The 12,699-nt window shown below is 43.0% G+C and overlaps 1 protein-coding gene across 2 annotated transcripts; it reads left to right on the forward strand.

The window, feature by feature from the left end:
- The first annotated feature begins 861 nt into the window (after positions 1 to 861).
- On the forward strand, positions 862 to 10,093 carry IDS (iduronate 2-sulfatase). Of its 2 annotated transcripts, none has more exons than XM_074882614.1 (9): positions 862 to 1,046; positions 1,772 to 1,908; positions 2,935 to 3,112; positions 3,994 to 4,082; positions 5,319 to 5,519; positions 6,127 to 6,297; positions 6,955 to 7,081; positions 8,608 to 8,781; positions 9,472 to 10,093. In XM_074882614.1, the coding sequence occupies exons 1-9, from the start codon at positions 899 to 901 to the stop codon at positions 9,972 to 9,974; spliced, it is 1,728 nt and encodes a 575-aa protein (XP_074738715.1). In that variant the 5' UTR covers positions 862 to 898; the 3' UTR covers positions 9,975 to 10,093. The 2 variants fall into 2 exon arrangements, with proteins under 2 accessions (XP_074738715.1, XP_074738716.1); XM_074882615.1 differs by lacking the exon at positions 862 to 1,046 and adding an exon at positions 1,077 to 1,650.
- The last annotated feature ends 2,606 nt before the right edge of the window (positions 10,094 to 12,699 follow it).

Below are 12,699 nucleotides of genomic sequence, written 5' to 3' on the forward strand. Positions count from 1 at the left end.
TGGTAATCTTACAGTTGCAGATTGGGAAGCATCTGAAGAGTTAACATTTTATACAGGAATACTGGCAGTAAATCTATTCTCTCTTTCACAATTAAAGATAGAAACCATGAAAAATTTCAGAGCTTTTTATAAAACTAGTTCTTCTTGAAACTTTTACTATTATGGGGAGGGGACAATACGCAGTCTGCTAAAGCCAAGGCTGGTCTTTGGAGGCTTGGTCAAAAAAGTGATCAGAACGTCTCTGTCCTCTTCTGGCCCTCCAGACCACTACAGCAGTCGAGTTGAAAAAAAAAAGGTCAGTTGTCTCGAAAGCACGGCCCTGCCGGCCGCCTCCCAGGTCTCAGGACTAGCAAGTCCCAGGCCAAGCGCTGGTCCTAGGGACGGGCGCCTCGCGCGTTCCCGCTCCCAGTCTGCCGGGACCGGACCCTGCTGGATTTGGGGGTAACTCTGGAAATGGTGTTTGTTTAAAGAGCAGAGGTAAGAGTTAACTGGCTGCAGAACTGATTAACAAACAGCGTTAAAGTTCGACTCTGAGGCAGCTTGTCTGAACACCAAGCCTTGACTTCCTCGCTCCCGACGTCAGGAAGAGCTGTCAGAACGCCGGTAAGCGCTCCCTGTCCCAGGAAAGCGCCCGCAGACCGCGGGGGGAGAGCGGACGGGGCCGGGCAGTGCCGGCGCTCTGCTGCCCCGGCCCCCCCACCCGGCCGGTTGCGCCGCGCTCCTCCCGCCGCCTGCGCGGCCCGGCCCGGCCCCGTCCCGCCCCCGGGGCTCTGCGCGGGGCCGCGGCGCCACCCTGCGGGCGCGCGGGGGAACGGCCTCCGCCCGGCGGCGGGGGCGGGGCCTGGCCGGGACCCCCCGGGGCCTGGAGCCGTCCCGCCCGCCGCTGCCTGGGCGGGACATGGCGGCCGGCGCTTCTCGCCGCGCGGCTGCTTGGCTCTGCCTCCACCTCTGCCTGCTGGCGCTTCCCCGCGACGCCTTCGCGGTCGCCCTGGAGGCGGCGGCGACCCGTTGGCCCCGCACCCGCGGGGCGGCGGCGGGGCCCGGAGGTGCGGCGGGGCCTTGGGTGGGGCTCGTTCCCGCGGGAGGGAAGCGCCGGGCTGGGCCGGGGGAGCCGGGTGGGGCCGCCCAGTCCCGTCCCGTCCCGTCCTTTCCCCGCGGCTGCCGCGGGGTTGTGGGGAAGCGGCCGGGCGGGCCGGGGCGTTTCGGGCCTGGTCTGTCCCAGGGCTCTGAGGAAGCCCCGGTGCAGCGTGAGAGGCTCCGGCCGCGGGCGCCTGCACCAGCCTGGGCTCCCTTTGAATCGTAGTACAGCTTGGCACCTGAAGAGGGCGTTTTAAAAACTAGATACGTAATTAATTTTTTAAAATGTGTTCTTTTTATCCGTCTGGAGCAGGAGCATATAGCATAGCAGTTCCCAAGCTTTGCCTGTAGCTTAACGCCCCTCTCAGAGCTTGCAGGCTGTAGAATTCAGTAGTAGGTAGAGCTATAAAATACCACTTTATTTCACACCACCCTTCTGTAGCCATCTGAAGAAAATACCATGGGAGGAAGCAGTGAAATAGGAAAGGAAAACCACTGTAGTTCTGTCTAGGCAGAATAAGAGCTCTGACGTGTTGAAGGAATTAATCCCAGTGTTTACATTTCCTTACAAAGGTATTAGATAGTCTTGCTGATTATTTTTTTTCTAAGTATACTTCAGTGTTAAAAAATGACAAATCTGCATAAGCCTCTGCTTACTGGAACTCAATATATTCCCAATTCTGTTTCTTCACAGATCATATGAATATCCTGTTTATAGTTGTGGATGATCTGCGTCCTGTTTTGGGCTGTTACGGAGATAAGTTTGTGAAATCTCCAAATATTGATCAACTTGCTTCTCACAGTATTGTGTTCAGCAATGCATATGCACAGGTGAGATAACTAACTTAATGAAAAGTGTTTTCTTGATGCAAAATAATTACTGGTCTTACCACAGTAGGTGTTAGGCCACTGAAAAAAGCAGGTATTTATTAGCCTTAAGTACTTCCAGTAGAAAATAAATGGTTGGGCTGAACTGTATGAATCTATTAAAGTGAGAAAAATGAAAACAGGACATTTAAATGATGATATTTGTGTAGCCCTTGGAGGAGTATGATGTCACTCAAACATTTTCACTGCTAGCAGCAAAGTGCTGCTCAAAAATGCTCTTTTACTAAATTAGAATTCCTTTTTCCTACTGTTTAGAAAAGATTTTTTTACTTTTTTCTTTTGAGGAAATCGGTAGGCTTTTATAAAGGGGCAGGTTGTGTGGTAAGCATCACTATTAAATACAGGACTCAAAATCTCACTAATTGCTCTTTGCTTGAATATTTTGCATAGACTACCTAAGTTGCTGTTTCTATCTGCTGAGAAATTAGAAGTTTGAGTCTAATTCTGCCTAGGGATTAGGACTTTAATAATGCTTGGCTCTTGCCAATCTGAAACAGAATTGGTGAGGCCTTTGGACTGTAACCTGGACCTTCCGTATGTTTATCCTTTTCATTATTCTTAAGGCAGTCCAGATCAACTAGACTTTGGGCTTTTGTCAGCACAGTCCATATGCCACTTCTGCTTAATTCTGCGTGAGTGTGAGCTACTAGATTTCAAAAGCACTGTCTTTAACGCAACCTGACCTTTTTTTGTGCTACTAGCTGCATAACCAAAGTGTTTAGTTCTTAGGAATTGGTTATTTGAGGAAAAATTACAGGTAGGTAAATGTATATCTTGCTAAAAGCTCGCAATTGGGAATTGATTTTCTTAATAAGGGTGCTGTTCATTCCAGTTTGAAGTGATACGAAACGCTTTCACTGCAGTTCCTGAGCCTTTGAATGTTTTGCCCGGCCACACCTAAGTCATTCTGTATGTGTGTTTTGCTTTTTGTTCTGAATTGATTCTCTTTTTGGCTGGCTCTCTCCTCAGCAAGCTGTGTGTGCTCCCAGTAGAGTGTCGTTTCTTACTGGACGCAGACCTGATACTACCCGACTGTATGATTTCTACTCCTACTGGAGAGTACATGCAGGAAACTATTCCACGATGCCCCAGTATTTCAAGGAGAATGGCTACATGACCCTATCTGTGGGGAAAGTTTTTCATCCTGGTATGGTTTGAATTGTCATCTGCTTAACATACACATGCTTAGCGTGCATATTCTCATAAACAGACTTAACATATAAGTCTCAACTGTGGGATTCTTGTCTATATTGACAGGCTAAACCATAATCATGAGACCAGTTGTACAGTGGTTGTAGGTTGTCTTTAAATCTTAAGGCATTAGAGAGGTGTATATTAGATTACTGTTACCTAACGAATATTTTCACATCTTATCCAGGGCTTTTGGGATTAAATGTCTAACATTCTAAAAATATGTCTGGAAGTTAGGTATCCACTGAAGATGAAATTACTGAACAGCCTCATTGTCGTAGTTCTGCAAATACACGTTTCATGCTTCCATAATAGGCTGTCTGGATCAGGAGATATAGAATGTATGATTAATACTACCAATTAAATAGGAAAGTAGTTCACTAGTTAAAAAGCAGTAACTCTGCTGAGTTGAAAAATGCTGTAATACTGACCCTCTTTTTGGTAGTTCTTTACCCCAGGACTAAACTTGTGTGGATATATGAATTTTCAGTTGATAGTAAAGCTAATTAAGAATGTACGTGACGACTATTATTAATCCTGGGGTTTTGGTGGGTTTTTTTGCTGCTGTTCCCTGAATTAAGGTTCTGCAAGAGGTTTGTATCTCCCTCACCAGTATGAGATGTATTTCAGGGAAAAAAGTCTGTCTTTAACTTTTTGACTTTTATTTCTTGGTTTTCTTTTTCTCAATTGTCAAAGATAATTTGAAATGTTTCTTCATTTAGCATATTTAAAAAAACCCAACCAAACAACCCATACCTGGAAATGAGTTAAACTTGTTTGTGCTCTTCCTGGTTCAGTGAACTATTAGAGCATTTCTAATGTCTTTACCCTTTGCAGGGGTTTCATCCAATTACAGTGATGACTATCCATACAGTTGGTCCATTCCACCTTTTCATCCTTCAGCTGAAAAATATGAAAATTATAAGGTAAGGATGATTTGTGGTTCCCTAACAAAGAAGGGTTTTCAGGATACAACTGAATTATTTGTCAAGCACAAGCTATACTCTTGTATTTTTTGAGACTGCAACCTCGTGCAGGGAAGCACCTAGCCAGTTTGATATTCTGTTTCTTAGTCTTCCAAAAGAAGGCCTATCTCTTCAGTTGTGTGTCGTGTTGATTCATGTGCCCGTCCTGCAGGTATTTTAAGTATTTCTAAATTAGTACTTGGAAGCTTAAGTTACTGAGATACAGAAGTGCTTGCAAGAAAGAGTGATCTTAATTTGTGTCTAGGTCATGAATTCCTTTATCTGAAAAGCACGGTTGTCAACTTCCACACTAATCTTGCTCTGCTTTGTAAGTGACAAAACATTGGCTTGGTGAAATTAATTCAGTGAAAAGCTCAGGGCTGAGCGGGTGGAGGTCGTAATTAAAAGATTCTGAAACTTTATAATCTGATTCAGTTTTCTAGAATGTTTGTTACTCTTCAGTGTGGCCCAGAAGAATATTTTGTATATGCAAACATTGCAGTAGCATAATGTGCTGCAGTCTGTACGCTGCCAAGCTAGGAGCTCCAGCCATGGGGCTACAGGTAGCCTTGGCCATGCTTTGTTCTTGCATTTACTGCTGAAAAGACTGGTTTTAACAACAGTATTTGCATCCATGACATGCTTTTCTTTATGTTCATTTAGCAACTCTCCCAAACACCCTGATTAGGCCACCTTTTCCTGGCAACCGTTCAGTCTAATTTATTTTTCTTCACTGATTATACATCAGCCACTTCTGGCATTTGCTCAGAAACTAAGTCAGTAGCTTTCAGGCAGTTCTCTGAGCTCTGGGGATCAGGAGGAGTAAAAATGCGTGTATATAGCATAACCAAATTCTGCTTTCTTGCCAATAGGTCAGAGATTCTATTCATTATAGTAGTTGTTTGTTTTCCCATATGACTATGTTTAATCTTCTGCCCAGCTTTAGAGAGGACTCTGCTTTTCCATAGACATGGAAGTTGCAATTCTTCAACTCCTGAAGCTGTCTGCTGAGGCATCAGTGTACTTGGCACCTTTAGTGTTTATAGAAATTTTGAAATTCCTTTTCGTATCTGATCTGCAGTCTTTTGTTGGTAGAATGATTGAGAAGCAAATTGGCTTAAAAGTTACAGAACAGAGGATTTCTTCTTTGCTTTTACAGAAGTTACTTCACTAATTCTTCTTTTTTTTCTTTTAAAGACTTGTAGAGGAAAAGATGGAAAACTTTATGCTAACTTGGTGTGCCCAGTGGATGTGACAGAAATGCCCGGTGGTACTCTGCCTGACATTCAGAGCACTGAAGAGGCCATACGCTTACTGAATGCTGTGAAAACCAACAAGCAAAAATTCTTCCTGGCTGTCGGTTACCACAAACCACATATCCCACTGAGGTACCCACAGGTGAGGAAACGGGAGCCTGCAGGGAAAGGAGCTTAGACAAGCGTTGCTTTTGCTTTTCAAAGCTGTTTCCACAAATGCTTTATTGCTGTTGTTTCTGGAAAGCAAGCTGAAAACCAGCCTTGGTTTGGTGTAACTTTAGCAGTTGCCTGTGTTGCATTTCAGAATGTTTAATGAGAATGAGTTGTGACCACTCAGCCAAAGGCTTCTACCACCATAATAGTGGCTGCTGTCGTGTGGAGATGATTAGCTTGATGGAGTAGGACATAATGAGGCCTTACAAGATCTCGTACTCCATCCCTGTTTGAGTTGGTGGCAAAACTCCTACTCATTTCAGAGGAAGTGATATTGGACCTTTTATTTTAGTGTTGCTTTGAGATACAGGAGGCTGGTTTTAGGTACTTGCTAACTCAGTATTTTTAAGGCATTGGTTGGGGCTGACAGGCGTAGTATTGCTACATTTTACACTCTGGGGGAGGGGAGTGAAGCCTTGTAAATGGTAAGAATATTAAAGGGTCATGCAAGGGGAAATGGTTGCTGCTTTACAACACAAAGTTTACAATAGACGTTAGAGGTGAGGGCAGTCTTGATGTGTGTTTGTATTGTAAAGGAATTTCTGAAGTTGTACCCCTTGGAAAACATCACATTAGCCCCAGATCCCTGGGTGCCTGAGAAACTGCCTTCTGTGGCGTACAACCCCTGGACAGATATCAGACAGAGGGATGATGTGGAAGCATTAAATGTTAGTTTCCCTTATGGACCACTTCCAGATGACTTCCAGGTAAGCTGTCAATACAGTGCACTGAAGTCAAACTGCCTTAACTTGTTCAAATGCAAGGGAGCAGTCCGCTGCTCTTAGATGTTCCCAGGTGTTCAGCAACTGACAGTTTGCAAATACTCTGAATCCTTTGCCTTGCATACTCTCACCTCTAGCTTTGTAGGCAAACCTTCACTGTAACTGCAGTCAGGCCAGTGAGGGAAGAAATCAGCCATCAGCTAGTGATAGTAGTATGTGCTCCTCATTTGTGTATAAGGGAATGTATGTAGCAGCTACCAGGTTTGTGTTTGCTTTCATTATCTGAATCTGTTTATCTGTTTCAAGCCACCACTCAGTGTATCTTCTTTTGCAAGATTTTCCTTGACTTTCCAGTGCTTATGCCAAAATAAGGTGCACTGGCTGGACTGTGAGAGAAGCAGAACTGATTGGTTTGCAACATCTTGCTTGAAAGAACTTCTGGGAGAGAAATAGAATTTTCTAACTGCCCCCTCCCTGTTTACCTTTTCTGGGACATTAATCAGGGTACAGGCACTTAAAAAATAAAGCAAGCTTTACAAGTAAAATCCTTTAGTTTCTTTACTTAGCCACCCACTGGTTCTTCTGTGTGTGTGTGTGTCTATGGAAAAGCTTAACTTTTTTCTCTCCCCTCTTAACTCGCAGCGGCAGATTCGTCAGAGCTATTATGCGGCGGTTTCTTACCTGGATACACAAGTTGGCCTGCTCTTGAATGCTTTGGATGATGTAGGACTCTCAAACAACACCATAGTAGTTTTTACTGCTGATCATGGTAAGTGTTTAAATCTTTTTCCAGCTCACTGCCAATAACTTAATTGTGCAACTCGGTGCTAGCATATTAATGAAGTATGTGTTTATATAATGTACAGCAGAGCTACCATACCTTGCACATCAGGTTAGTCTGTCTCTAGTTAATGAACTGACACAAGCTTCTGTGGCTGCACAGTTCTGTCCCCCTGTGAGCACCTCTCTTGAATCAGGTTGAGGGTTTGCTAGTGAGTGATGAGACCAGGACATTGGGCTGAGCTTGCTGTATTCCCACCTCCTACCCAGCAAGTGACTCTTGCTGGGAACAGTGCTGTGAACAGATAGCAACTTCTCCTCCCCCCCTTACAATTTGTAGAGAGCCATCTGGTACAGTGGGTGACAGGCTTTCTCATTAACTGCTGAAGTGTGTTTTCTTGCACTTGTCATTGCTGCTTGAAGAGCATCTAAAACTGATAGCAATATGGCTCCCCCCTCATAACTGAGGTCTTGTGCACTCTGGATCCTGGTGGTAAGAAACTGAATTTGAATCATGGGACAAATACCTCAAACATTTAGTTGTTTGTTTCAATACTCTAATATTCATTAAAATAACTCCCCCATGATTCCTTTAATTGGGGGATGGCTTAGCTGACTTAAAACAGTTAGGATATGGCTTAACTAGATCAATTTAAAGTCACATGCTTAGTTAATTTGGGTTGACTTCTGTGAGTGTGTGTGTGTATAAACAACCCTTTATGAGTTGTAGAGTAATGGGATTAATACTTCTGGTACTAAAGTGACTCTAGATGTTCCTTCTGACTTGTCACTTTGACTTGGACTTTCCATTTTAAACTGAATTCCTCTTTTCCTTGCTGTGGTTTACTGTAAACAGTTGGTGTTTCCAGTACTGTGGCTAGCAAAGTGATCCAAAAAAATCATGTGTTAACATAGCTGTCATAGAGCTCCTTTGTCTTCCCCCAAAGTGAAGTTGGCAATAAATCTGCCTGGAAGGAAGTCATGTTGGCATCTCTTCCAAGAGGAAGAGGAGAGCTAAAGAGTTTTGATCTCTATTGCTTCCTCAGGGGTAACATCCTGATATGGCAGTCTGGCATAGATAGCAGCCTTGGCTCCAAGGGATGTTCAGTTACAGCGTTAACAGGAGTATTGGAGAGCTGGCAGCTGCCCAGAACTTAAATGAGTGCTTTGTGGAATTGATCTGGAGACTCTTGCAGGCACTGTGACACACCCCGGTTCCTCTTTTCTGCTCTTTTAAAGCTGATTTCCTAATTCTAATCTAGAGTCGGGGAAATAAGGAAAGGTGTAATTTCCTTAATAAAAGAGTATCAGCTTGCAAGATTTAGGTGGCTGTTGAAATAGCTTTCACATTAGAGAAAAATCGTGTTGTATTTAAATACAGCTTGTTATTTGCCTTTTAATATAACCTTGGTAACAGACTAGTGGCCTCAACAGCCAGAGTCAGTTTATAGTGAAGAAAAAATGACTACTAATTATGACCCAGTATCTGCTCTGAATTATATTCTTGTCATCTAGGATGGTCGCTGGGAGAACATGGTGAATGGGCAAAATACAGCAATTTTGATGTTGCTACCCGTGTGCCACTGATGTTTTATGTACCAGGAATGACAACTTCCTCTGTTAATCAAGGAGAGAGGGTCTTCCCCTACCTTGACCCTTTTAGCCATGTTTTAGGTGTGGTACCTCAAGGTAAATTTCCAGCATTTATTTTTTGTTTGCAGTGGATACATGTAAAGGAGAAGTGGTGATGTAATGACACTTTGCCTACAGGCAGCTTGAGTTGGTGTCATTGACTGTGCTGCTTGTACTGATGAGAAATAAGATGAAGGGAATCCTTGGACACAAACTTTTGCTTTGGTTAGATCTCCTTAGTGGAAACAGCTAGATGTGTCCGTTAACACAGCAGGTGATTTATTTTTGTGTGGTGTAGTTGCCTAAAAGGAACCTTCACCTACCTTTTGTAGCAGTGGCTGTTGTCTTTCCAACAGTGATCAGTAAACATTCTCTGTGTAGCATCTGTACTTAAAATAGTGGCATTGGAAACTCTTTTGATGGAGGCACTCTTGTGTTAAACTGTTGACATTGGAATTTGCTTTGTCTTTCTGGAGAGTTCTTTTTCAAAGTAATGAATATTACTGCCTTGAAGGCTGCACATTTGAGAAACATAAGTACAAAAATTTTCTTGTTAAAAATGCATAGACTAGCGTCTTCAGAGCTAACTGCTGCACCTTAATTGCCTTAATTTTGTTACCCCACACATCAGTACAAAGCACTTTCAATAAAGCACCAACTTAATTATCAGAATAAGTTTCTAAAATGTTCTACCAGTGTCTGTCAAAGCATCATGTTACATAATTTATATTTTGATGTTTCTTCTAGGGCGAAGCAAAAAAGTGGTGGAGCTTGTGTCTCTGTTTCCAACGCTTGCTGAACTTGCTGGCCTGCAAGTTCCTCCGGCGTGCCCAGAAACTTCGTTTCATGTTGCACTGTGCGCTGAGGGGGCGAGCATTGTCCGATACTTTAATGCCTCTGAAGAGAAGGTGGAGGAAGAGAAGGGTGGGTGTGATGACACTTACAGGTGTTTTAATGAGGAATCTGTTGCTTTGAGCCAATACCCCCGACCCGCAGACACTCCTCAGTGGAACTCTGACAAGCCGAAGCTGAAAGACATCAGAATCATGGGCTATTCCATGCGTGCAGTTGACTACAGGTATACTGTATGGGTTGGGTTTAACCCCAACAACTTCAGTGCTGACTTTGACGATGTCCATGCAGGAGAGCTGTACATGGTGGAGACTGATCCAAACCAGGATTATAACATCTATAACAATACCTCACATGGTGTTTTTTTCAAAAAAATCCTTGGCTTCCTGAAGCACTAGGGTTCAGAAACTTCTCTGTGCGTGTTCTTGCAACTGAAGTAACGCTTCCTTTTTTTGTATAAAAGCTTTCTGTTGTACAGAAAACACTTGGATTGAATTAAATCCTGTTTGTATCAAAACACTAGCTATTGCTTTTGTCTTTTTGCAGCCTTATTACACTGAAGTAACCAAGAGTGAACTTCTGCAGTTGTGTTTTCAAACAGAAGCTCACAACACTTCTGAAAAGGCCGCGCAGGGTATGCAGGCCCATGCTGTGAAAAACCTCTGTAGTCTTCTGTTTGAGTGACTGAAGAATTGAAAATCATAACCTGTGCTGAAACTGGTGGTGTTAAAGTTGGAAAAAGAGATGTTTGGAAAAATGGAAAAAGTGAGGTGTTTGAAAATCTGTGCAGAGAATGTGTGTCAGTAAACAGGTCCCGTCCGCTTTACTGAGACTTGGGGCTGGAGTGGTCAAGGAGACATTTGATAGTGGTGAATGCTGTCATCAGCCTTACCTCTGACTAGAGCTAAAAAAAGAGAAACATCATGTGTTTCATTCAAAATGTAATTATTTTAAATAAGAGCTTTGATTTGGAGATTCACGCTTATACAGGAGCGGATCTGAATTTTTAATTAATGTGTATGAAATGAGTGCTTTCATCACTGAAATGCTAAATAAGACTGAGGGGTTCAGGTAACACCAGTGCTCTCTTCTGTGGTTTTTCATAAGGACTGGTCCAATGAGGCCTCGCAGGTGAAAAGAGAGGGAAACCTTTAGCTGTTGGGACTTGCTGGTTACTGTAGTTGCTGAACTGCTCAGTGTGCTTGAGGGTTCTCATGTCCAGTGACAGAAACTTTGATATTTGTGTTCAGAGGTGCTAAGTGGGGCTTCGCAGCCTTGGTTTTGGACTAGGGTAGCTAAAAGCCTCCCATTTAGTTTTAAGATTTTAGCGTGGCATTTAGCAACACAGAATGTGGTGCATTAGTTGTCCCAAGCTATGCTGGTAAGTAAATTTCCATATGGCCAAATACATTAAGGTAAATATGTTGGGAAGCTTGTATCTGAGAAAAATGTTTTGCTGAGTATTTAAGTGCTGTCTATACGTTATGCTCACAGCCGCGAGGTACACTGTGCTCTAGTGTGATGGCAGTAATTTGTGTTGTGTTCTATCAGCCCGCTGGATTTCTGCAATTCCATCTTGGTAATGGAGGCTCTCAGAATTTGTACCCTAACAGATAAGAGCTTGTTCAGACAGTGCTAACTCCTGCTACCTTCCTCAATGAACTGCTCCAGTTCCTACAAAAAGGAAAAGCTAGCCATTCATTACTTGTCTTCCTCAGATAAATTGACTTTAATATCCTAGAGAAGCCACAGACATAACTTCATTTCATTAAAATCCATGTGACAGTCTTATTCCTAATTAATGTAGAGAACCTACCATGAATCTGATTCTGTGTTAGAAGACAGTGGTTATTTAGTACCTTAAACTCAATTAGAAGAATATATTTCTTAGGAACTTGTCATTTGTTTTACTCAGCCCAAGATGCTGTGTGTTCTGTAGCATTGTTATTCCTGATGAAAACATATTTTTCCCTCGCTTACGTATGTATGTTTAGATTCTTGATGGGTGTGAAATACTGCAGTTTCACGTAGCAGAATCAGTGTAACTATACCAGTTTCACACTGGTCGAAGGTGTGTTTTATTGAGAATGGTGCCAGGCAGAGATTTGGAGTCTGCAGCTAGAGCTAATTATATGTCTGACACACTTTCCTTCAAAGCAAAATCAAATATTGGGAAAGTTATTTTGGGGGGATGTACTGAAGCGTTAAGGATTAATCTAAATCTCTGGTATGCTAGGTCAGTAATACAATGTACATTTAAAATTGATCTGGCAAATGGGAATTGCCTTAGACTTGGCTACTTGAGCTTTGTGTTTTGTTCTCCTGCTAAAACACCTGTAAAAAAAAAAAACCCCACCCTCTTTTGGGTGCTTAAAATTATAGCATATAGATAAATTATTTAGGAATTTATTTGCATGAAGACATTCTTGTACATAACCTGCTCTAAGCCTCCCATCACTTCAGGCAATTTAATTTTTCAAGTGGAGATAAAAGTCGTGGTGCTAGGTGATGAGTGTTTTTTTTCCTCAAGTCATTCTCTTTATATGGGAAGGAAGAAGCTGCCCTTGACCTTTCTTAATCAAAATCCAGTAATCTTTTGGGGAGACATGAGACAGAATTGTCTCTGACAGCCAGTGAATCAAGCCTGGTATCCATGTGCTCAAGGCAAGGACATTCTTGAGTAATGCACAAGTCACTGAGCAGGACTGCCGTCCACCCAGCCAGCCGTTTCCTTCTGCCCGCTGCTGAGTTGAGGCATAACGTTTTTGAGGACCAGTGAGGCACAGCAGTAAAAAAAGCTTTGCTCTTGTAAGTGCGATGTGAGTTAGTTTTGTTATGGAATTGGTCCAGCAAAATGCAAAACCAGCGGAGACAAAGGGAGAAGGCACATTTTTTTTTTTTCAAACAAACCCAAATGCTGCTTCTCCTGGAGAGCCTGATCTGTGGGCTTTGCTAGGCTGAGCAGCCTCCACTGAAGAACAAAAGAGCTTAACAGGAGCAATAAAAGTGAAGTGCTCTTGTGAACAGCGCTCTCTCTAGAGGGAAGAGGATGCAAGCCAAGCATCAGGAAATAAATGAGATGCCAGTGCTGACCCTATTTCTCAGGATGGCACCAGAACAGCT

Source organism: Strix uralensis, chromosome 13, assembly GCF_047716275.1.
Source record: "Strix uralensis isolate ZFMK-TIS-50842 chromosome 13, bStrUra1, whole genome shotgun sequence".
In the NCBI taxonomy this organism is placed as follows: Eukaryota; Metazoa; Chordata; class Aves; order Strigiformes; family Strigidae; genus Strix; species Strix uralensis.

Excerpts from the sequence above, each read along its gene's own strand:
- IDS (XM_074882614.1), top strand. The coding sequence starts at position 899 with ATGGCGGCCGGCGCTTCTCGCCGCGCGGCTGCTTGGCTCTGCCTCCAC. Across the intron at positions 1,047-1,771 it reads GGCGGCGGCGGGGCCCGGAG|ATCATATGAATATCCTGTTT; the intron begins GTGCGGCGGGGC and ends GTTTCTTCACAG. Across the intron at positions 1,909-2,934 it reads TCAGCAATGCATATGCACAG|CAAGCTGTGTGTGCTCCCAG; the intron begins GTGAGATAACTA and ends CTCTCTCCTCAG.